General features: G+C 32.9%; 2 protein-coding genes and 1 long non-coding RNA gene across 4 annotated transcripts in view; 2 read left to right on the forward strand and 1 right to left on the reverse strand.

The window, feature by feature from the left end:
- Positions 1-1830: 1830 nt before the first annotated feature.
- LOC105334869 (uncharacterized) lies at positions 1831-8762 on the forward strand. Its single transcript, XM_011438474.4, has 5 exons — positions 1831-2159; positions 3697-3849; positions 5434-5557; positions 6685-6912; positions 7840-8762. The coding sequence occupies exons 1-5, from the start codon at positions 1834-1836 to the stop codon at positions 8047-8049; spliced, it is 1041 nt and encodes a 346-aa protein (XP_011436776.3). The 5' UTR covers positions 1831-1833; the 3' UTR covers positions 8050-8762.
- Positions 8763-11122: 2360 nt separating this feature from the next.
- Positions 11123-15011, forward strand: LOC136269443 (uncharacterized). The gene is made up of 4 exons (XM_011422654.4): positions 11123-12569; positions 12687-13238; positions 13337-13577; positions 13676-15011. Exons 1-4 carry the CDS (start codon positions 11754-11756, stop codon positions 14152-14154), a joined length of 2088 nt encoding a protein of 695 aa, XP_011420956.4. The 5' UTR covers positions 11123-11753; the 3' UTR covers positions 14155-15011.
- A 2467-nt stretch (positions 15012-17478) lies between these two features.
- The window catches only part of LOC105334868 (uncharacterized), an 82190-nt gene continuing 72818 nt past the window's right edge, over positions 17479-26850 (reverse strand). The window contains exons 1-6 of one of the 2 annotated variants that reach the window (XR_010708977.1): positions 22668-22777; positions 20539-20626; positions 18803-19043; positions 18527-18643; positions 18174-18282; positions 17537-17704 (exon numbers count right to left, since the gene is read on the reverse strand). This is a non-coding gene — a long non-coding RNA (uncharacterized lncRNA). Of the gene's footprint in view, positions 17705-18173; positions 18283-18526; positions 18644-18802; positions 19044-20538; positions 20627-22667; positions 22778-26850 lie in introns of those variants that run through there. The other variant, XR_010708979.1, reaches the window with a different exon arrangement.

Consider the following 26850-nt stretch of genomic DNA (forward strand, 5'->3'; position numbering starts at 1 on the left):
CACATCTGTAGGAAAGTTATTTTTTGTCCAATCGAAACTGAGATCAGTGGCAAAGATTTCTAAACTAATATGATATATCAGGGCTGAACTTGATACTATCAGTGTGAATCTGCATATGACTGACTCTCTATCGGTACACAAGTACAGGCACGTAGCATCGGGGGGGGGGGGGCTCAACTAATTTTTTAACATTTACATATAAAAAATTGAGTTATCATGGAGTCCCCTCCCCCTCTTTGGGAGCATGTAAAAAATTGATGTAAAAATAAGGAAAATAAGGAAATTAGGATTAAAATTGAAGTTATATACTACACCAGCTTAATTAAGACAAGCTGTCCACCATTTATTTTACTGTGCGTCTATAGCAATACGGATTTCCGGTAGAGATGTAAATCTCATCTGTCAATCAAATCTGAAGATATATTTGAATTTTTAGATCACTTCAAAATTTAAAAATGAGAATTTCCAAAGAAGTAGATCTATAATGCATTTATAATAATTCTTTTCTAAAGGTGGAATAACACACCTGGAAAAAGACATTCAAATTAACAGTAACTTATTTGATTATGAAAGATACATGTATAATGATAACTATGTTATTTTAAAAGTTTAAAATCGAAGATTTCTAAACTTATATATATAACAATCTACAACCTAGATAAGTTTAGAAATCTTCGATTTTAAACTTTTAATGTAACAAATATATACACTGTATCTGATATATCAAAAAAGCGAAAAATATGCAGTATGCATGGGGATAAGAAATGAACATCTGAAAATTATATTCTGATCAGTAAATAACAACAAAAACCCTTGCGGGATTCGAACTCCGGTTGTCCAGATCACAAGCTCAACACTTCATCCACTCGGCTATGCACATGTAGTATTTACATGTACATGTAAGTTGCGCGTGGATGTCGAAATAAAAATTAAACAAAATGTCGTACATTAAATTTCGAGTGGAAGTATGTACTATATATACGTTCCTGGTTTTGATCAGAGGTTAACCATTTTGTGATGATGTATTATTCCACTTTATTCAGATATTTCCTCTCTGAAGTGGAAGGTGGCAAGAAAATTCAGTGAAATTCCCTCCATTTTCCTGATATCCAACAATAAAAGGTAAAACATGACAGTTGTGTATATTAATTTTAAAAAATGCCTGTTTGGGGAGAGAAACAGTTGAAATTGACAGCCCTGAGAAGGTAGTATATTTCTATACTACCTTAAACCAGAGACATGAATAACTTTTAAAAAAGAGTAACAGTCATTTTAAGTTATCACACCGGTAATCGGCCAATCAAAATGAACTCAATTGTAGTTCCATATATACTTCAGAATTATTTGTTTCCTTGACTGCATTTTTACATTTTCCTTTACTCAGTTTTAAAACTTTTTGAACCACTGATAAGAATATTTCATGTATTTTGTTAGGCGATGATCTTTTTTCACAGGGACTACTTCTTTCAGGGCACATGCAGCAGCTTCCTGGGGAGTATGCAGTCTGTTTACATACAAATGGAAAACACGTGGTTTTGAGGGTAGACCTGTTTGGAGCTAGATATTTTGAGAAAATGCAGTATCGCTTGCCCTTTTTATGGTGTTAGCTGATGAGATATTATAGGTAACAAATAACATTTCCTCCGAATATTTTGTCATGAGGAATACAAACTGATTTTTAAGAATGTTTCCCCCTCTATAGTGCTATATAGTGAAAACAATTACCTTTAAGCGTGAAATCACCACCCCACCTACCACCCCCCCCCCCCCCCCCCCACCTTCTCCCTTTAGAAATCCGGATGTCGAAATCTGGGTTTTAAATTTAGTATAAAAATGACCGAAAACGAAACAAGAAATCGTCTTTGTGATCATGTGGAAAATAATTTGCCAAGTAACACGAGTTCATGGTCAACATGTTTGATAGATACGATTGGCATAAGACAGGTGTTAACAACCCCGGCAGAATTGGTTCGAACTGAATGGTCGTTATGCAGTTTAACTGACGCCGAATTATCAAGAATTGATGAACTCGCCAGGATTTGCAGTTTACCGTGTGTTGATTTCAGTACAGTGGAGGAGATTCCTTATTATAATGCCAGACCTTACAGGCAGTGGGTGCAGGAATGGTTTCCTCAAATAAAAGTCAAAGAGCTCAAGTTGTATGTCCATTTCTTCTTTTTTTTTCCAGATACATGTTGAATGCATTTGATAACTCAGTTGTTTTATGGTTTTAACAGGCGTTACACTGTACATCATGTAAAGCCAGTGAGAGGGGTGAGACTGAAATCCATCATATTGAAAAAACCCTGATTATAGTCATTTCTTCTAACTCACAGACTTACCAATTTAATAAAGAATGATGAAATACAGTCTATTCATTTTTCAGGGTCACTCTATATCTTAATTAAAATAAACTCCAAATTCATGACTGTACATGTAGTTATGACTGTTTTTCATCATTATTCTAAGAATGATGGATTTCAGTTATTACTAAAATTCAGTTTTATGACTAGAAATCATCTTTTTGAAATAAATTGGTATAAAGTATTAACTGCAAAGTTTGGGCGCACTTAATTATCTCATTTGTTTTACGGGGCGCACTAATTTATTTTGGTTTCAACTGTCACTGGGTCAAGATGTTTCTCTTAACTTCACTTGGGACCATGGCACGATAGTGTACTATGAAGCAAATGGGTTGGAAGAGTTATAACTCTGGAATGGAAATATGATGAATACAAGTCATATTTACAAAATTAAAAAATGTGTATACTTAGTTAGTATAGTATAGTATAGTTAGTAAAAATCACAATAATCAGTTCGTTTTTTTTTACCAGGTAATATAATGGATTTCATTCATACTCCTGACTGAAAGCGAAGGGGTACCGGTACTTTGTTTAGAGTAGGTTACACTGGTAGGCTATTGCGATTTGATACTTTAACCAAAATCTCTGTATCTTGAAGGTGATGTAGCTCATGTATTTATACACAAATCTGTGGTACATGTATGTCACTTTTAAAAATCCTCCAACAGCTCTCTATATACAGACCCTGAAACGTTCTATTTTGAGTTTCCTATTTTACTGCGCTCATAATGGGTAGAACAGTTATTCACTGTGAGCTCACTTGCTATCTCCGCTCCACTCGCGCTCACCATTCAGAAAGGGCTTGCTGTGCATTCACAAAGTGTTCACCAATCGCTCAACGTTTACTTATTGTTCAGTCAGATTTATTATATTTATTAATAAGCTAATAATAATACATACATGTAGGTTTTTTTGTTATTTTTGCCTGATTACTGTTGAAACACTATGTAAGGGTAACTCCAGAAGCACTCCTAATAAATCTTTTATTTTGCGTTCACATGCATGGAGAAAAATATCATATATCGCATTTGCATTTGCACTCTGTTTGCGCTCAGCGTTCACTCACCATTCACCGTTCATAAACACTCGCCAAATTTGTTCAGCGTGCGCTCACTCTGTGCAAAGAGTACGCTCACCGTTCACCCACCATTCACTGACCATTTAAGTGGGAAAGTAGAACATTTCAGGGACTGTTCAAGTGTATGTATTTTATCAATGACAGGTTCATTAAACCTGCATCAGGTAGAATAATATTCTAATTTTTGCTGCTTTTGTAAGCCTATGTATGATCCATTGACTTTCAATGTTTTCTTTGAATGTATTTTTCTTCTAGGTTTAATGAGAACTGTGAAGAATTTGGATACTTTTTATTCGACACCATTCAGCAATTGCACAACTCCAAAACAAGAGACAGCCATCTTCCTTATGAAGTCAACTATCCAGTTCTATTTGAAAAGTTTCTTAAATTATTTGAGTTGAAAATCAAGTAAGTTTTATACAGTTGTTTTTCATTATGAGGTGAATGTTATTTGATTATCGGCAAATATTCTATCATCTTTGAGTATCATAAAGTACTAATGTTATTGCCTGGACATTAGGGCAACATGTGATTTATTGGACCTGAAGACAGGAATATTGCCAAATGCCAAAGGATGAGGGCTACAATTTTCTTTTCAGGTCCTACAAATCATGTTGCTTTCATGTCTCGTCAACAACTGTTTTACATTTCACTACAGATTATCATACATGTACATTGTACAGTTGAACTTCGATATCTCGAACACCGATATCTCGAATACAATAGATATGTCGAAGTGATTTTTAAGTCCGAGCCACTTATTATCTAAGTATTTTACCATTGATATCTCGAATACTCTGATATCTCGAAGTTTTTAAACAGTCCCACAGGGTTGTCTCTAAAAATTGAAGTAGAAAGAAGGAATGAAAAGTAGAAGGGGGGGTCTGGGGGTCTTTCTTATAGCTGCATTGTGTTGAAATGCAATAATAGCCGGGTAATTAAGGCATTATAGGCGGGGGAATTCCCTGCCTCCCGGGTCTTAGAGACAACCCTGAGTCCCATCTAGTTCGAGATATCAAAGTTTGACTATATTATTTCATGAAGCAGCCATTCACTCATCACATTAAAATTGCACTGCTTTAAGGTTATTTCAGTTACACTGAGGTTGTATGGTAAATACTATGTAGTTTTTACATAAAACTGTTTAACAAATTTGATGTTGGATGGGAATTTGTTTTGTTGGACGTTTTGTTGTTATTAAGAAAAGTATAGTCTAGAGTATTTAAGGAATGAGGAATCATTCTTTGAGTATTTTGAGGTGATAATTTTGGTCGGGGCATGATCAAATCCTATAAAGCCTGAAGGGTTTTATGATAGATTTGATCACGCCCCGACCGAAATTATCACCTCATAATTTTCAAAGAATGATTCCTTATTCCTTATATTTACATGTATATAATTTTCAGCCACTGTATGATTAAATGTTTGAATATAAACAAGCAAACTCTGCCGACGCCCCAATTATATATCATTTGAAGTTATTGGACTGTATAGTACTAAATCAATACGTAGTGTTATCACAGGCAAAAACAGTGAAAAATGTAAATATACATGTACTTGTGTATCAAAGGGAATCACATTTCATTATATATAATGTTGAGTGAAGTTGAGGGGAACATTTATTGTATGAGTCCCCAAGAGATGGAATATTCCCATTATTTTTTTTTTCTCTCCAAGGCACTTATAATCAATGTTCTACAACAATCACCATTTGGTATAATGTCTCAGAATTGGTAAAACTAAAACAAATATTTACTGTATGACGACCTGATTTAACAATGTGCATGTAATATTTATTATATTGTCTTTAAAAGAAAAACAAAGTTCCAGTAAATACATGTAAGTTAATTGTGCACCTGTAGTTAATTCTTAAAAAGTTTTATACTACATGTGTACATTAAAATTTTTAAAATGTTAGTACCCCGCATAAATTAATGTTACTTGCAGTAAATCTATGTACATGTACATGTAGAGTTAATATTTCTTTTACAGGACACAACCATGTTTACCAACAGGAAATGCTACAATATTTGGACAGGAAGTTATCTCCTCAAAAGCTGACATTCTTTGTACAAAATGTGATGATCCCAGCAAAATCCTCAGTGTCTGTTCAGAGGTAAGACTGCTGACGTATCAAACAGTGTCAAACTTTTCAACAATATTTGTAAATTTACATGTACATAAACCTGCATGCAATTTACATGTCGTCATCCATTAGTTCCTATTATCTTACTCTGCAGTTCTACTTCTGCAGTTAAAAATTTGGTTCGTGCATATTTTTGATGAATTTTCCTGTTTAATGGGGGATAACTCTCTTTTGAATCCAGATCTTTTTGAAAATTAGTGTTCATTGTTGTATACAGTTTTGAAAATTAAAAAAAAAATAGGTGGCATGGTATAGTTTTCATCCTAACAAAATCTTACAGAAAAAAGATACATGTAAACAGGCAATTCTTTATTGAATACCATCTATCTGGGTTAATTTTTTTTTTTTTTTTGCAAATATTAAATGAGCAGTAAAAAGACCAAAACCTATGTGCATGCTTTATGATTTTGTTTTCTTTTACCACCAAAAACCCCCCCAAAAATCAAGAAATTTGAATATACTGGTTTATATATTTGAATGATAGGAATGATATGAGGGGAGATATCATAAAATATTTTTTTTCAGAATTTTTTTTGACAACAAAGCTAAAATATGATATAACGAGTGTGAGTCAATGAGAATGAATGTTTTATGAAATCCTTTCTTTAAACTTTTTAAACTGCATTCAGTTGCATTATTTATCTGCAGTGTTCAGTTCATTACTTTAAAATGTAAATGTTTTCTTTGTTAAATGATTTTTGTTTTCTTTATGTACATCTAAGCTGTTATATATACATGTGTAACTGTTTGTGGTGTAATTTTGTGATCAATCAAAATTAAACAATAATGAGATCCTGTTTCCCACAAACAGTTGTCAGATTTTCAATTTGTTAGCTTCCATCATTTGTCAAACTTTTGTTAAATTACATCATTTAGACAAGGTGCATGTACATTATTGTATGAATCTGCCAAAGTATGTCGAATGGTTCTTAAAATATATTGAATATTAAGTGACTTTTTATCTGTCGTAAGCAACATATTGATTGACTAGAATGTCAGGTTTTGTGTGTCTGCTTTAAAGAATGGTCAAAATTAGTAAAAGTGAATTTTTTTCTCTCAATTTGTCATGAGATATTAAACATTTTTTTCCTTAACAGGTGAAAAGAAGTCCATCTGATGAAACAGAATATTCACCAGTAAATAAAAAGCTACGCACAGAATTACCAACCTCAGCAACTGATAATGAGGAGGAGAGTACCAGTGCAAGATCAACTGGTGGCCTGTCATCAGACGCGTATGCCCAGCATGTTGGAGAACTGCTAGCATATTATGAAAGTTCTGTTTTAAAAAGAGGTCTGCTTGGAGTCATCTTTCAAACGACAAATGTACGTGAAGATGTATTTAGTAACACAAATTGTTGAAAAACTAAGAGAACTCAATTCAATAAACTGATAACATGTACAATATACAGAAATTTTTTTAAACCATATTAAGTAGATCACTAAGCCAAATTCATGTATTAATTTGTGTAGGTATCAATCTGAAAGTGGACAGATACATGTTGATGTATATAATGCTAAAAATATGCATCATGATATGTCAATTTTTGCTTGACAATGTGTATTACGATATGTACCAATCGATATCTTCACATTGTATGAAAAAGCTAATCTACGCTTAAGAACAATTTAACTTTGTAATGTTATATGCAGGTATAGCACTTTCTTCAATATACGGAAAAAATTACATGTGCATATCCCGGCCTAACCAGTCTCTAAAATTTCATTGGCCTTGAATGTACATGTATTTCCTTTCCCTGTATGGCCAACTTAAAACTGGGCTCAAACTTCACCCATAACATAAACATGATTGTGGGTAAGGTTGTCTTGACCTCGAACCAATATTCTAGATCAAAGGTCAGTTTTGTAAAGGAAAAAAAAGAGAGCATATTTTCTCTCCTATTGGCCCAGTCTGGTTTAAACTAAAAACCATTGAGTGCTATGGGTAGAGGGTGTGCATGTGCAGTGACCTTGAAGTTGGCTTGAACCTATTTTCATGTCTGTCTGTCTATCTAGAATAAAATGGCAGGGGGGGGGGGGGGGTAAAGAGAGGGAAAATGAAAAATTTTTAATGTAGTATTTTCTGTACTTTTCAAAGCGAGAAGTATTGCTAAAAGTTGGGCACTTTGAGATTGTCATCATCCCCATGATGTCAAATTTAATTCATGTGTTGCAATTGTGCATTTATTTATGCATTGTATATATCTGACAAATTGACATCAGGATCTCATTCTAGTATATTTTATTTTGAAGGTGTCCTTTACCTTTCTGAAAATAAAGCCAGCAAGCTACGAAAAAATCAAAAGGAGAAATCCACAAGCAGTGTTGGATCCAGCAATGGATGAACAACCTATTCTATTTTACACAGAACAGTTCAACTTCTTGAAAAGTGAAGATCGTAAAACAATTTTCAAAGCACTCCTTACAATGAGAATGATGGACATTAAAAGCTGGGATTACTGACAATGGGGTACCAACATGATTGAAACGTTCAAATCTCAAAAGTCAAGACTGAATGCCAAGCAAGTTCTCCAAAAGAATAATTCATGTTCTTGCAAAGTGGTGGATACACATACTATTATATTATACGGTATATGAAATAACTGACATCAAGGCATCAACATGATTGAACCATTAATTTAAATCACAAAGATCAAGACAACACCAAGCAAATTCTCCAAATGAGTGGCTTCATACTGATACATGCATTAAGTACTAATATAACTTGAATGTATGTCCTTTTAAATACCAAGTACATGTATTGTGAAATAATAGGTGTGATAACGGGGTTGTTCCAGCTTAAGGTGTACGACATCCCTCAAACTGGAGCAATGAAGATGGAAGGATTTCAAATGTAGGCAAAAATTTCCTTTTAATCCTGTATACAATTACATTGTCATGATTTTAATTCTTACGTTTCCTGATGCAAATTCGAAAATTCGACAGAAAAATGATACATAATTTTGCAACAAAGTTGTTGTATGTATAGATTTTGTTGATATTCATATGGATAATTTCCTTTAAATTGCATCACTTGCGCATCATTTTAAAAGATTACATTTATGACTTGTATTTAATAATAAAAGAATTGTCAATACCATATACATGTAGATAATGACCTAAATTTTGTTTTGTACATGTAACGTTACTATGTAATGTTAATAAATGTAGTACATGTACATTGTAATTATGTGTCGCTGTGTGCACATAGGAAACAACTTGAAAAAAAAAATAATTAAAAACTAAACATGAATGTTTCTTTGTTTATACTTATTTGGGTGTGAAATTAATGAAAAGTCTTTACAAATATTTAATGATTCATGTGGATATAAGTTAGCAAACTAGAACATAATAAATTTATTATCTAATGCACAGGCACCTGACGTTATAAAGAACTGGGTACGGTAAATATAACAAATCGGCCCTATTGAAATGTGAAAAATCAAACACTTGCAATCTGTAATCTATCCGCTGAAATAATTCGAGTAGGATACCGCGTGTATGGAAATGACAGTCGTTTGGCAAAATTCACGAGCGTTTGGTAATTGTAGAATCCAAAACCGGACCTCGGTTACGGGTTTTCGCGAAATCTAGGCGTTTTTGTCATGTTTATTCTAATATTTCTACAAGGCCGCATTCGAGTACATGTACAAAAAATTCAGAGAATTACGATTTAAGTATGTTGATTTTAAATAACACAGAAAAAATTATGTACAAGACTGCGGCCACTTTCGTTTTCAATGTTTTTAATTCAAAAGATAAGCACGAAATGCAAGTGTATGTTGATTCTAACGCTTTTACTTCGCAATATTACAAAAAAATAAACGCATTTTTTAAAAATATATAATTATAATGTCATTAAATAATTAAATTGAAAAACATAATAATAAAGTACATGTAAAACACATTATCTAATTTTTTTAAAAAACATCTAATACTAGTATATGCCGATTTTATAACTTGGCATTTCTTGTCAAGTTGTGTATAAATTCTGATATAATATATTTCTATAAGAATAAATACATTAATTGTATAACGAATGTATAAAGAAAAGCGATTTTCATGAGTCCCAAATTTTCCTCTACTTTTAAAATGTGTTTGCTACGTATAGTAGTAGGCCTAATTATAATTATAATTATAACGTTCTCTTTGTAACGTCGTACACCGTAGAAATGACGTAATATGTGTAAACAAATGACGTCATAAAATATCGGGCAGCTGATCGAGAAAGAAGCTAGAAAAAGAAGCAAGATTTATCTACGCAAATTGAAAATGTGACATTGTTCACTTGTTTCAGGTAAGACATTTTCACTATCAGTGTATAATCAATTGATAAAATAGGATTGTGTAGGTACATGTAGTATACTTGTATATTTTATGAGAGAGAGAGAGAGAGAGAGAGAGAGAGAGAGAGAGAGAGAGAGAGAGAGAGAGAGAGAGATTTTGCTCTCTAAACCATATTGTATTTTCTTTATTTCCATTTTTTTCATACTGATATGTAGTTGTTTTACGTTAAACAACAATTATAGTACAGAAAAAATATATTACACACAAACAGCACTTATTAACATAAGATTCAGCATTCAAGCACACCAAGGACTATCTCGCATTATGATCTCAAAAAACCTACATACAAACTCTGTAGGTCGTTTTAATTCCACGGTGTTAAAATTTCACGATTTCTCAAAAAGTACCAATCGCAATGGTTTTAATTTCACGCTCCAAGAAAACCAGTTGATCAAAGTATAAGCATTAACACGTTAAAAAACTTAGAATTTACGGAAAAATGATAAATCGCGAACATAGTGAAATTAAAACCATAGTGATTATTTGCCAATCTACAATACACAAACCCGAAACTGAAAATAATTTATATGAATGCAGTGTGTAGAGATCGATTGATTTCATATTTTGAAATGTAAATTTCACAGTATATCTTTTTAAGTACACTCTTTGTCTTGAATTAAAAAAAAATCGTTCCATGTTATGATTTCAAACCTACCTCTACATCTACGCATTTAAAAACAACGCTGTACGTTGGTCCAGTCATATTCAAATCTTCATGTGCTCTGTATTTTTTAATTCTTATTACATTATTGGACAGGAAATTTGTTGTAAAACTTGTACACTTCTTTTAAACTTAAACATATATCAGCTCTATAAGTATTTACTTTAAAAAGCGGAAAATCGTATCAAGTTCAGATTTATTACTGTTTCAATTCCGGATTTTTAGAACTTATTTATCAGACACTGTGGTTTCATTAATATTCAAAGGTATCAATTTTCGTAGATAAAGTGAAAATCACAGTTTCAAGGATACTTGAATTCGTGGCCAATGACCCTACCAATACAAAATGTTAATAGAAATTGCACTTCAATGAAGACTTAATTTCGTGGATCAATTTAATAACGAAATCCACGAAAATTGGTATTCAATGAATATTGATGAAACCACAGTACTGTAGATTCCTTCGTTTTCGCGAGTACTTATTTCCGCATTTCAATCGTTTTCAATCAAATCGTGAGAATATTTAAATTCTGAATGCCGAATTTTTATCAGTTTCATGTAATTTACATCTGTCCGAAAAAGAAAAGTGATTTTTCAAAATCCGCGAGATGTGGCTAAATTCTCTCGATTTTACGCGGATTTTAATTCCTCGCGTTTAATTCGGAATGATTTCTTAATTCTCATATAGTTAGTATACATTGGAACTGCATTCCCACTGAAATTAAAATCAAATTAATAAAACATTTCTCAAATATATGAATGTACCAAAAATCATACATGTAAGTTTTACATTTATACATAAAAACGGACGTCTATGTTTCAACTCAGCGTGTATCACTACGATCTTTTAAACTGGCCTCCTCTTCCCCAATGAAAGGCCCGTCAGTCCGTATATGTGGCAGTTTGTTATCTTGCGTTAGTTCTTGAAACTGCAAAGTTTTGTTATTCATTTATAAATGTGCATTATTTTAACACCAATACTAATACATTAAAATAAACATACATGTAGGCCAGTGATGTTATAAGTAATTTTTAGATGACTCCTTTATATATCGCATCGGAGGCCCATGGGCCACACTGTTGACCTGAACAATGCCCATATACCATGTTTATAAAATACACTATATAGTATACAACTTAATCAATTTTAGATGCAAAAATGCCTGGAGATGGTCCAAAGTCATATCCATGCTGTCTTTGCAAGCGTCGCACGATTCCTTCTGAAAGAGTTGCTATTAAAGCAGAACATTTAAAACTTTTAGAGAGACGCTTTTGTGTATCGGCACAAAATGGCGATTTCCTTTGTTCTAAATGTAGATTAAAATGCTACAGAGAAGAAAACAAGTTGAAAAATTTGGAATGCATTGCAGTGTATAAGACTCAAGATGATTACGAACCTCCAATCAAAAAAGCCAGAAGCATACAGCAGTCCTCCTCAAGTCCTTCATCTGTTACCCTTGATTTACCAACGACCAGCAAAAGCCATGCATATTGCTTTGTGTGTAAAAGGCCTGGGCCGAAAATCATCGTTGTTCCACCTACTCCACGTTTCGACGTATATATACGTAAGGGCATTTTTGTTCCAGCGGGAGTTAGGTGCTGCCCTGTGCATTTAGACGGCGAACAGTTTACGGACGATGCATTAGATAAAATAAAACCAGTCAGCAATGAAGTCAACTTGAGCAAGACAAACATCAAACTTTTGTTGGAAAATGGCAGGTCTTTTGTGATTGAAAGAACAAATTATAGACTTGATTTTGACCACACACATGCTTTATCAGATGAAGACTACCTCACCCTCACAGGCATCTCAAAGACAGAGTTTGATATTTTGATGACTTACGTCGATTGCTGCAATCTTCGAGAAACAACAACAAGAAGTGTAAGGACATGTGTAGCCATTCTGTTGATTAAACTTCGATGTGGATTGAGCAACAACCTTCTCGCAACGCTTTTCGCAATGAAAAAACACCAGGTATTGACTTAAAGTATTATTCATATCAATGTGTTAATAAGAGAATTTTTATTTTATTTTTGATAGACTGTTTATTTGAACTTTGATTAATTAAACTGCATTTTCTAACTTTGATAGGTAAGAAGAGCACTTAAATCGGCTACAAAAGCATTGAAGTCAAGATTTGTTCCAGAATTTTTAGGATTCCCCCACATTGAAAGAGAGGAGGTGATAGAGAGTCACACTCGACCGCTGGCCAAGGAACTGTTTACCAGGACCATGACAGAGAACCCCGCCATACTTGTTCTCGACGGAACATATATTTATGTGCAGAAAAGTGGGAACTTTTCATTTTCGAGACGATCCTACAGCCTACACAAACACAGGCCTTTGGTAAAGCTTATGCTTGTCGTCACAACTACTGGGTACATTGTTTCGGTGCTAGGTCCGTATCTAGCCGATTCGAAGAACAGCGACGCAAATATTCTTAATCACATGATCAGGTCAAATGCTGAACAAATGAAAGAGTGGGTCAGAGAAGGTGATATCTTCGTTGTGGACAGGGGTTTCAGGGACTCGGGTGAAATACTAAACGACCTTGGTATAACTATGGAGATGCCCACGTTCCTACCTAAAGGGGCCACGCAGCTGCAGACCAAAGATGCCAATTGCTCGAGGCTTGTAACAAAGGTAATTAAAACTTAACGGTAATCATTTTTTTTTACTTAATATGAATAAAAAAAATAATTTGACTCGTTTTATTATCATCATCAATAAATTGTTGACAGATCAGATGGGTAGTCGAATCGGCGAATAGCAGACTGAAGACCTGGCGACTGCTTGATAAAACCCTCCCAAACACGCACATCCCAAGTATTGGAGATTATGCCCAAATCATTTGTGCATTATGCAACAAATTCAGGCCACCTCTTAGCAGCGGAACTTTTGAAAAAGATATTGAGATAGCCGCAAAAATGAAAGTTTTGGCAAGGTCATCAAATGAACTTCAAACGCTCATAATTGACCAAGGTAAGTATTTTCAGACATCATACTATGTGATATTTAATCTGCAATTTCAATTTTGTCCAACAAAAATAGCTGAATCATACAATTTCTGAATATTACAGGACTAGATCGGAGATCATATAAATGGACGCCATTAGACGCATCAGAGGCATGTCCGTTATTCCCTCAACTGAGTGAGGATGAAATCCGGGAGCTGACTCTTGGTGTATACCAGGTTAAATTGGCCCGCTCTTACACCCAAGAACATTGTAGTCATGATGGAAGTTATGACATTCTTGTAAACAGTGACGTTCCAATGATCCTTTCTGCAAAAATACAGAGTCGCCACATCTCTGCCAAAAGCTACAAGCTTTGGATCAAGTACAGCTGCAGTATTGTTGAAGGGTGGTATTGCACATGTAAAAACGGAAGTAGAGTGGTGGGCATGTGTGCTCACATTACAAGTGTGATATGGTATCTTTCTTATATGCGACATGAAGCCAGCCCGTTCAAGGGCATTCCAAACTGGGCAGACACCATCGAGGATGCTTCAAGGATTCCAACAATTGACGAATCGGACAGTGATGACCCAGAGGAATAACAATTTTTATTATGCATCTAATTATTATCATTAATTATTTTAATCTTTTAAATCATTACTTCATCATTTGGGACATGCTCTGTGACACAGTGAAACGTTCCGTAGAACGCTTTGGGTCTGTTATACATGAATGTATGTTATCAATTTGTGCATTTCTTAATTGATTTTCCAAAATGTTTAATGCTTTTAATAAATATTTTACCCTAAAGAAAAGATCAACTGATTCAATTTTAATTCGCTTAATTGTGCATATTTTCTATCATAAATAATATATTAAAGTTCGCTTTAATTTTGTAAATTTTCTTTTTCTTTAGGGTGGGAGGGTCCGGTGAAGTTGAATGTTAAAAAATGTGAAACCCTCTTCACTTTTAAAAAAGCCTATTCCAATAATTAACGACGAACCTCTTCACTTTTAAAACGCATATTCCAATAAAAGACATCGAAAAGAAAAACATGAGATAAGAAAAAACAGCCCATAGATTTCATTATTAATAGTTTAAAAAAGTTTGTAGCACTTATCGTTTCACTATATATATATAAACAATACTTAGATTTATGAAAATGATATTGAAGATGAAATTTAACAGAAAGAAAATGAAATAAATAAAGAAGCCGATAATGATAATTATTGTTTTCCTTGAATTCGTTTATGACGTCAATATTTTAAATTCTGAAAGTACGTCATAACGTCATCGGAAAACTATAAACGACGCTATGTTTGAGGGACTATAAAATGAAAGCGATTAAAGATATTCATAAAAAACAAACTGTTTCACAACCAGCATATTGTCAAGGTATCCCGTATTAAATTTTATTAATTTCGGTTACAGGGCCGATTTTGCCTCTTACCGTACCCAGTTCTTTTTCTCAGTAATAAAAAAAATACCCTATACCTAATAATACATTAAATATACAGAAAGGTATTTATTTTTATTATGAGAAAAATTTATAACGTCAGTTGCCTGTGATCTAATGGTGTATAAAAAACCTCATCCGTCACATATTGATATAAAACGACTTAAAAGATGTGGACATGTAAGCAGCCCCAGAACGGACATCGTTTATATTTGGAACTCCTTTTGAATTCAGTTTTTTTTTTATAAATTACTATGTGTACTTTTTTTATTATCAAGTCTTGCATGTACAGGAAAAAATGTCCACAAGAAAACCTATCAATTCATGAACCTCTGATTGATCTCAAAACCAACCGGGTATATAACTACACTTAAATACACTGCAACGAAACAAAGCAACTATAATAATTCATTTAAAAATCAATGGAATGAAATGCCTTTTCTCATGGATACATGTAGATCCTGACCATCGGCTTATTTATTAACTTATTAGCACGAAATATACATGTGTATGTATACACTGTACCTTGTTTGAAGTCGACGACTCGGCAGTAAATATTCTTATGCCTATTATGTAAAATATTTTTGGAATGATACATGCTTAATTCCACCTTCTCTCCCCCCTTCCTTCTTGCCCACTTTGTCTCAGAATTGTTGAAATTGATTTTGTTTCATTATTATGATTAAAATCGAAACAGTACCAATATAACAATAAGCAGATCTGTGAATTGTATTAGACATGCTTTTATATATATAATTGTATGTGGAAATGAAATTCTTCACAATATTAAAAAAAAATTATATATTACATGTACATGTAAATTTGATTACAGGAACTTTTAAATTTTTGTGTCTTGCAGTGATTAGTGAAAATATACTTATTAAGTCGATTAGCTTTGAACATGTGTGACTGTGACTTTTTGTTCAAAGATAACAAGTTGTTTAGTTTAATGCTTTTATTTGATTTAAACAACATATCTTACAAAATAACATCAAAATAACAAACACCCCAGCTAAAAATTGAGGGAAAAAATGTACAATATAGAGCAAATTCTAATTAGTATAATCTAAATAACTGTAATATAGTTCTCATACAAAATTTCTTATTTTGCATAGATCACTGTTTAAAAATAAGTGATGTTTAATATAAGAACTTGCGTATAATGAAAGAAAACAATTTTAATGACATTTAGTAAGCATGTACTTTTTTAGTAGAAATATCATTCGACCTTTTTATGGATGTATTCTAGAACTGATTTCCACGATATTCTACAACTTGTTGATTTTTTGTGTGCCATTATTGTAGTCATCATATGTGATCAGTGTCTTCTAGCTCTTATCAACAATATTTAAAATTCTAAAAGTGATTTTTTTTAATTGAATAAACTTGATTTGCTTGCAATTTCAAGACATGTTTGAAGTCAATGAGATTTTCCCCCATTTTAACATCAATATCTTTGAAAATCACTGATCACGAACTTAAACACTTAAGAAGGCTTGATGATCGTGGCCATTTTTTATAGACTGTATTGATCTCCTTAAGAAGAAGAGCTATATATTCAAATAAAAGAATATACATGTACTCGAAATTAAAAGGTGAAAACTTGTATTTTTCTAAATAATAATTTGTAGCTCAACAAGTAATTAAGGTCTTAAATTTTTCTGTAGATCTGATGGTTAATTTGTTGGCCACCCATCCTCCTTTTAATATATGGCTCGATACTGAATAACTTCATTGTGCTGTATGTTCCAAGTACACTCTCCTTGAATAAAACTCAAGTAATACAATCTGTTTACAAATTAAAGATGTTTTCGTCGAATACTGCATTACGTAGGATATTGAAAGACTCATGTAATTTTAAAATGCCTTTGACGATACTTCAAGGAACACTTATCATCCGGAATATTTGATGCCCGTTCGTGTTTTCAATGTGCATAACACACAAAAAGTGTTCAGTCCCGAAACAAACCACTCATTCAAAGCTACAATATGATGCTTATATGCCAACTCCTGTATATATCAATAAAAATGTCATTTTCAAATTGTTTTGTTTGCCCCATCTCATCAATCTATAAAACGGAATTGATGTTTACTTAGTGAAATTTCGTTCAACTTGTTAACAGTACTATTGTCTTCGAATTCTCAAATAACTTTGAAAAATGAATTATTTACCTGCTTGATTTAAAATAGCGAGGAGTCAAGAGGGGACAAACTTACATACAGGTTCATATAAACAATACATTTATACAGGTAAATGTAAACATTACATAAAGGTAAATGTAAACATTACATAAAGGTAAATGTGAACACTACACACGGAAATGTAAACACGACACACAGGGAAATGCAAAGCTTAACATTGTACAATTTATATGAATTAAAGTTACTGTATAATATTAGTTTACAAGTATTCCATGCACTTAATGAAATACATGACATTGTATAACAGCGGTATATAAGCTAATATTATAATTATTATATTGCACTATTACATAACATTTTAAAGTTCATATAACTTTTTTCATTATCATAGATTTTTAATATATCATCTAACATCAATTCAATAATAGTAGTTATTTCAAGTGACATTATATCAATTTACATCAAGACAAGTTAGCAATATTGTTTGTAGGTCTTTTAAAATAGGAAGAGGATGATTGTTGAAAGTGTCAGCATCAGTGAACTCCCAATCAAACTGGAAAAGAAAACAACACCCGTCTACTTTCATATAACTTTAAGATATGAAATCCAGTCTTCGATGATCATTCATCCCTAAAAGATTTTACTTTTATCAATCGGTTTTCAAGAAAAATCCCCCTCCCTTGTGTTCAAACTACATTATTTTGTAAATATCAGCATAGTAAAATGTGGACGTTTTGCTATCATATGTTATAAAATTACCATCGTTAATTTCGCATAATTTCAAATCTTAAAAGCACGAACATAAATGTCTTATGTAAATTTTTAATTTGCCGGGTGGCAGTAAATTCTAAATTTACAACATGCCAATTTTGAATTTACTGGGTTGCATTAATACAAAATTTACAACATGCCCTATTATAAAACTGCCGGTAAATTATAAATTTACATGACACAAGGTCACATTTATCAAAACACGCAGCACTAATTAAGAACACAGCAGCAGTTTTATGTTGAAGTTTTACCTATTCGAAGAAGACCGAAGCGGGGAACTTTCAGGAGGAGCAGGATCTCTAGCAAACCATTGAGTTCGGGGTTTTCCTTGTACACGTACTAATTCATAACAGGATTGGTCTACACAACAAAAAATACAAATTTCAAACGTATAATTTAATAATGAATTTATATTTACGTTTTTTTTTTAAAGGAAAAACTATAAAATGATAGAATTTTAAAGCTCGCATAATTTAAGTGGTATTATTGTGTGCATAATATGTATCAAAATACTGCAGCAAAAATGTGTCTTAAGGTATTCACATCAGCTATTACATGCAATATTTATTGTGTTTGTAACTATAGCAATAAGAAGTCGCCTTGCATTTGTAAGCTTCCGCTGAGTCGTAAAATTTCGGGCATGTTGGGTTGTGTGTTTTGCAGTCTGCATTATAGTTTTCTTGTACCACTGCCGCGGTTATATCAAATTCTGCACAGAATCCTGGTAGGTAAAGAAACCAACATATGAAATCTAACATAGTTTAAAAACAAATGCATATTTTTTTTTTAAATAAAACATTTAGTCAGTACTGAGAGAACTAGTTTTGTACAAAATGTATGCATACATATTCAAAAACATTTCAATGAAGGTATACTTTACCAAGAATCAAGCGATTCAGTGCGCACACTTCCACGGTTGCATTTCTATGTGAATTCACGAGACAATGATATTGGAATCGGTGCTTTTGGGTGTTTAATCCCAACGACAATGCACAGTTTTGTGTTACTGAGTCACAATTCAATTTTTTCGCTGCCTCTCCCCACGACTTTGCGTCTGTAGGACAACTGGCCACATGCTTCACTGTTAGAATTGATTTTTGGCATCCGGTGAACGCTGAAACCTAAGTAAGAATGGCAAAAACGTTCAAAGTAACGAATTCAGTATCAAAAATAAATCATTTTATTGAGACTACAAAAAATGTTAAACTGTAGTGTAGAGGAATTGTGCATGGGTGAGGTGTAATTGTGATTCATATATGTTCTACGATCAGTCGACCCACCGAGGAGCTACAGTGAGAGTTCTGCAGCTATATATATATATATATATATATATATATATATATATATATATATATATATATATATATATATATATATATATATATATATATATATATATAATTGTTTGATACACTCCTTTTTTTTTTTTTTAAAAACTCCTCTCTAGCTGCATCTTTTTACTCTCTATCAATCATTTGAATAAATTACCATTAACTACTAGAGGGATCAACAGTACTCATTCACATCTATTTAGATTATATATATATATATGTATTTGTGTTCACAAGAAGACCAATAGTTTGCATTTATATAAAGAAGCTTGGTCCTCTCTCCCCCAAAATTCCCACTACACAAAAACTGTTAACCAATTAACACACAATTTCGTATTTGTGTAACATTATTTAAATATTTCATTAGGTTTGTTTATGTATGATTGCATAATATATGTGGATTTACAGCTCCCTCTATTTCTTAGGGAAACTTCTAGTTAATCCATAGAGAAACAGCCAGACTGAAATCTACACGCCCCATTTATCGACAGGTCAAAATCTACAGCGATCTAAGAAAAATCATGGACTGCACGAAATAATCATGACGGTGTCAGATTCAAATTCCCAAAGGAGACGATTTGGCTGCTTCTCTTGTTTGAGACATGATGTACATTTTATATATAAAAGAGTTATCTAGTTGATTCACTTACTTTTTAAAATTAATTTATAAATTCGTAGAAAGAAAGGTGTTAATATTTATAAACAACAAACTGTTTTCTCTGATGACTCATGCGTGTTATGAGGGTAGCGACCAACTGCAGAAACCAAAACTACATGTATTAACTAACTTTTCTGCAATGTCGCCTACTTGATATCCCGCATGATTCACCCCCAAAAAAGCATTTTGTTATTTAAAAATAAATACTAGATAGTCACATTGCTGTACGCTAGCAATTGGTTTTTAGTGTACCAAAGATTTTTGAGAGGAGGACTAGCTTGTGTGTGTAAATGAGGATAGATAATATGTTTATTTAATTTTGGTTTTACAATTGTTTTGTTATTCTTAAGTGTATTTTTAACTGTGAATAAACCTTAAGCCTAACCTCTAGCAAATTATTACCAAATGATACATGTATGTATACCAGGAAATATAATATTCACTTAGAGTTATTCCCCTTAGACCATGTTACATTTGTATTCAAAAGCAGCAAACAATATAGTAAGTTTTTGAAGAGATACTTAGCGTAATAATATAAATAAATTCGAAAAAAAAACAAGGATAAAAATGTGTAGACTTAAAATAAATATTGGATAAACTTTGCCTAAAGTAATTGAATTATAATACCTCTCCGTAAAACAGCAAACACAAAACACTCCGTGAAAGAGCAACCAGATTTCTATGGCGAATCATTTCTTCTCTTCCGTAAGATAACCTGCAAGTATAGCAATTATATTAATCCAATTCCTAATGAATATATACGTATATATGTGTGTAAAGAACATACACTTTCTAAAAAGTCTATATTGTCGCTCGAAATATTTAAACAATAAACAGCTTTCTGATGTGCTTCGTACTGGTATTTTCATAGTTATAGCATGCATTGTGCATTTTTTTCTGTTATGCTGGCTTCCTTTATAGCCCGAATGAAGTACCAAAGAATAAATTCATTGTTTATAGTTACATCTAAATATATATTCTTCCGCCGAAAGCACAGGCACCTCACTTTATTATATATGACATTTTTCACATTAAAAAAAAAATGCATACCATCTAACTAATAATACACAACGGCGTATTATTAGATAGGATGCATATTTTCATAATAAGAAAAATATATTATATATACCAGGTGTCTGTGGCCGAAAGGCAGGTCGTGCATTAAATCGTGTTGGTTTCTGTCTGGTCATGCAAGTATGAATTGCAATCAATTTCCGTAAGAAATACTAAAGATTCCCAATTGAACGCGAGGAATTAATTTCTGCGTAAAATCGCGTGAAGCAACCCTAGCATATTTTAAAATTTCGCTTTCATTTTTAAGACAGTTTTGAACGGTAGAAATTTATAACCAAAAATGGCGATCAAAATTTATATTCTCGCGATTTGATATAAAACAGCAGAATCGCTGAATAATTAATCGCGTAAAATAAGGAATTCACAGTATAGTGTTGATGTAAATTGTATGTTGTAAAAATAAGAATAATTTACATTGTTAACGAGACTCAAAAACAGTCATTTTAGTAATTGTTTCGTGAGTGCAATGCTTAATTATGAAGTGTTTTATATAATAATTAAATATATTCTTAAACCTCCTTTATTGAAATATGAATATTATATTGAGATTCGATGCATGAAAGATTGAAGGTAGACATTCTACTTCCAGTTTAAATTCTTTTTTTTAAAGAGATCGTTGTTCGAAACAGAAATTCTAAAAAAAAAAATCCTAGTAAATGTACCTAAATCAGATATTCGAAGCGCTTAAATAAATACTAGTACTTTATTGGAAAAGTACGACTTTTACTTATTCAATACTGTTCATTTCCTAACGCAGTAACCACTATGTTCAGTGCTTGCCTTGACTACAGTCAAACATTTAAGCATTCATTTGGTAGAACTATAGAGCGGTTGATAGCAAGCTTGTTTGGAATACATATACCTGCATATGCTGCATATAGTTCAGAACTATGCTGAAAAAATCAACATTTTACGGTATCATTCCCTTCTTGCAATATTCAGCTGTGTGTGGTTTCAATTTAAACAATTCTTAATTACGATACATTGACAAGAAGAACATATCCTCAAAACAAGCGCCGAATTTGGCCATTTTCTGCAATAAAGGACGGTATCCTACGACTATCTATATACGATTCGATCGATAGTACACGTAGCTCAAAATCGTGACAGTACACTAGTGTGACAGTCACAGGGTTTTAACTTTTAAGGCCGAACATTTTTACTGGGTGGTCAATTTAGATATGTGAAAGCACTCGGGGCTTGCAGTCTCCCTGCTGTCGTCAACGCTGCTAATCTCTACATGCTAACCTCCGCATTCATTCGGATCACGTTCGCCCTTTTCCGTAACCGATAAAAAGATTATTATTAAAAGTTATTTGCGGTGACGGAAATGGCCGAGTAGTTACGATTGCTCCGCATTAAGATTTCAACGAACATTTCAACTCCATTTGAGGTTAGTTTGTAATTTAGTGGAAGGTCAAAGGAAAAAAGAACGGCCTCAAGTCGATATTGTTTCAAAATTTCCAGACCTTGTCATTTAGAGCGAATATCATGATTTGCCTTATACTGATGCTAGGTTGAAACGCATAAAACAAACTGGAATAGGTTACACCCCGGAGGCTTTCACACTCACTTTCACACCTCTAGAAATTAATCCCCGTCCTCATCTGAGATTTACCAGGTAAAAATATTCGGCCTTCAACAGTTTTACCATTAATGAAACTTTTAGAAAAAAGGCATACCTTAATATAAGACCAGAGTCCTGAACAACTTTTAAAATATGGATGACATTGACCGAAACCGAAAGTAGATATTATGGAAATCCCAATCTAAACTACTCGGCCATTTCCGCTGGCGAACAACACGTTATTTTTCGCCAGCGGAAATGGCCGAGTAGTTACGATTGAGTTACGATTGTGGAAATTCCCAATCCCAGGCTAGACTGGTCCTCTGTCTCTATTGAACGAAACACTGTAGTCGTTCTGCACTCGGTGATCTGTTTTGGGTTCCCCGAGACATTCATTTAATGAACGCGGCCACCATTACTGATCACCTGTCTGTATATCCCTTATATCAGACAGTCATTGCCAGTCTAATCCCAGGCTCGAAATTTTACTTTCATAATTAGGGTCTTCCGTTTCCAACGGAAGACCCTTTTGTTTTTCTTCGGTTTCTTTTTATTATTATTTTATTTTTTATTTTTTTTCTGACTCCTTCTCGGCTTTATATCTCAAAAAGTTTTCATCTGATTTCAATGAAATTTTCAGAGCTTTTGTAAAGTTACCGTGCCTCAAAGATTTTAAAGTTTCAGCATTTACGTCACTTCCGTTCAAATTTGGCGGCCATTTTTAAATTTAAAAAAAGTGATTTTGTCCGGAAGAAATCTCCGTAAACTTTAAAGATAACGCTTTGAAATTTTTACTGATGATAGATGTATCAATTCTATAATGTACTGGGGGGTTTAAAATTTTGTTCATTAATTTTGCTCAAAACCGGAAGCAGTTCCAATTTCTGGAAATTTTCATTTTTTTGAACAAAATAAGACAATACTACAGTCTTATAGAACTGGCCATGGTGAATTCAAATCTGAAATCCGTTTGAAAATCGGACGATGCATTACAGAGATATCGGGGTTTAAAAATTGATTTTTCCGGAAATTTTGTTTCCACGTCCTCGGCTTAAAAAATAGCGTAATGTTCAAAGTAAAATTAATTCGTACCAAAAATAATTGTTAAGTCGTGCTTGAACACATTCGGATTTTTTTTGGTCAAGTCGTTCTTGAAATTAGAAAGGTTTTTGTTAATTCGTACTTAAAATCATTCGGATTTTGTTAAGTCGTACCAGGAATAATTCGATTTTTTCATCTTTTTATTTAAGTTACTCTTGTTGTTGGTTAAAGAGCTCTGCTTCTTCCAGGAACTTCCGGCTTTTCTTCCGACATTAACGGAAGACCCACTCGTTGCTTTGCAACGAGCTTTGCTCTAGTTGTACTTATGATACATATATAAAATTAAATTCTTAAAAGAAGTGAATTAATTAGAAAATAAATAAAACATTAAGTACCTCCCCTCCAAACAAACAAACAAAAAAAGTACGTAGTACATGAAACGAAGGACGATGACTCTGATATCGAAACACACTTGAGTCAGCCGGGGATTGCCATCTTCCTTAGTCAAAGGTTTCTGACCCTTGTGAGAAGCGATGCGGATCAGAGACCCTTGACTTGAGAAGATGGGGATTACCGACTGAATCATACTGGTATCCTTACAATCTGACATTAACAAAAAATTAACAAATGGTAATACCAGGAAAGAGAGGTACTTAATATATGTAGCACTTAACGAGGCGGGTCTAATTTGTTCTGCCCTAGATTTTTGGATGAAATTTTTTACATGAATTTCTACTGATAAATTTATTATTTTAAGATTTAAAAATAAAACATTTACCACACCGTTTGTTTAGGGGGTCATCTCAAAGTTTGTTAATCTTTAACATAGGACCCTATGGGATTTTGCTTGAAATGTATCAATTTTGCACATTTTTTACATTTTTTTAAACTTCTGCCCTAGGGATTTCTTTTTCTGTTCTGCATATTAAAGTTCTTGCTAAAAGGCATCAAATGGTGAAATAAAAAAAAAACCGTTTACCTTCTTGTTTGTTCCAGGGGTCTTATCAAAGTTGATTTTTGTATGCCCAATTTCCAAGATTTTTCAGTTAATAAATGGCTATGTTTTATTTGACAAAGGCGGAAAAGGTGATCTTTATGGTATTATTAAAATATTCAGACATATTTAGGTAATAAATAAATATATAACATCACATATTAAGGGTCATTAATATAAAATATATGGTTACTGTCTTGAAATATATGAATAAAGCTATATTTAGGCCCTGCGTGTTAAGAAAACGTGACAGAGGGCTAGGCTTGCTGAATCCTCTTCACGTTTACGACCCGAGCCCAGTTTGCAAATATAGCTTATACTTCGAGACATTTATCTTTATTCCAAAATATAACTTTAATTTTACGCACCAAACGAGTTATTTTCAACAAATTTCGATGAATATCTGCAGTTGAAACTATCACGCCATTGTGTCAACCAAGCAAAAAGATGACGTCACAATACAAATGAAACGCTGCGCGAAAGCGTGCGTACTCGTCCTGTACTCGGCCTCGTTAATTAATAAAAAAGCTTATCATTCGTAGGTCTGTAGGTCACGGTCTGAAAAAATTCGGATGGACGATCTGTAGAGTTTACATGTATGACTTGTTTAATTGTGATTACTTCAAACAAGAAAGATTTTTAAATTTTTGCCCGTTGATTTATGCAAAAATAGTAATATCATTAGTTTTTTTTATGTCATGAAAAGTCGATGATAAATACCGGTATGTTCTTATCGGATTAAAGTAAATACTGTAAAATTATATATTGTGTCAGTTTTTAAACAATAAATACAAAATATATTGTCTTCCTACACCTGTAATTTTACTCATGTATATGTGTTTGTTCTTACATTCTTACAGTGTAAACTAGTTCTATATGTTTAAAAATTGTTTTATGTTTTTACTTTTAATCTCATGTGAGGCCTTGAGTAAAATAAAACTTTTAAAAAGAAACTTTATTAGGCTACGTGTGTTGTACAAATCACTTGCATATAGATAATCGGAACATAAAAACTAAAGACTGGAAGAGAAATAGAAGTATCCCATAGGCCTTTTTTTATTTGGGATCATTAATTTGGTTCTTTGAAGTTGTCAAAAATCGATAAAAAAATTTCTTTCTGCGGAAAGTTTGATTAGAATAAGCAGTTTATATTAAAGTTTTATTTAGTGATACAGACGTTTGTATGTTCTTGTTTATTAACGCGATGAACACAAGCGTGCAGATGAAGTATAAGAATACATCAATGCTACTTCCCTCTTTGGCCAAACCGGACGTTCTGTTTTTTCCTGAATCCAATTAAATAAAATGCTTAAAAATCAATTGAAAGTAATACTTCCCGTTTAAACACAAGTGGGGCGATATAAAGGGCGTCTGCATATCTCTCGAAAAGTATTGAGAACTAAAGGGCTTAATATTCTATCCATGTAATTTTGTATTTTAGATTTCTAAATGCGTTATTCGTTAATTGCAGATGGAGACATGTTTTAATTCTTTACTTTGTCATTGAGTCTTCGAACATTGTAAATGACCATTTGTACAGTTATGTAAATCGTGATTTGTAGGACTTATCGGGTTTCGGTTAATTGTTGATTTATAATTTGCGTCGTTCGTAATTAGTATTTCTAGATTTGTAAGGTAATGTACCATTATGATGACAGGGGTGCGCGTTACGTGGGTATCTTATGGGAAACGGACTATAGAACCTAGGTATCATAATTATTAACATGTTCATGTATCCACGGTAATATTTACCCGATATTTACCCGATATAATTAATTGCAGATGCAACCCCATGCTGTTAATCATAATAACTTTTAGAAATATAAATGCGAAAACCTAGGCACATAGTTTCAAATTTTTTATATGTCATTTAATATTATCTGAAATCTTATCATTATTTATTGAAAGAATGTCATGCTATAGACACTGGCTTACCCATAATTTTGATTGGTGATTTTAACATTGATATGTTAGCTGATGGCAACCATGTATTTAAGCATATGCTCAAAACATATTCCCTTACAAATGTTATAACCCAACCAACTAATTATACCACAACAAGGGGTACTTGTATAGATCGTATTATTACAAACGCTGTAGAAAGAATAGAGAACATAGATGTATTAACCCCATTTTGTAGTACACACAGTCCAGTTACCCTTGAAATTTACTTTAAAACTTACAAACAAAGGGCATATAGAAGAATACTTACAGACTACGCACATGCAGACTACACCTCACTAAATAGTGATCTACTATAGAT

Source organism: Magallana gigas, chromosome 9 (assembly GCF_963853765.1).
Source record: "Magallana gigas chromosome 9, xbMagGiga1.1, whole genome shotgun sequence".
Taxonomy (NCBI): Eukaryota; Metazoa; Mollusca; class Bivalvia; order Ostreida; family Ostreidae; genus Magallana; species Magallana gigas.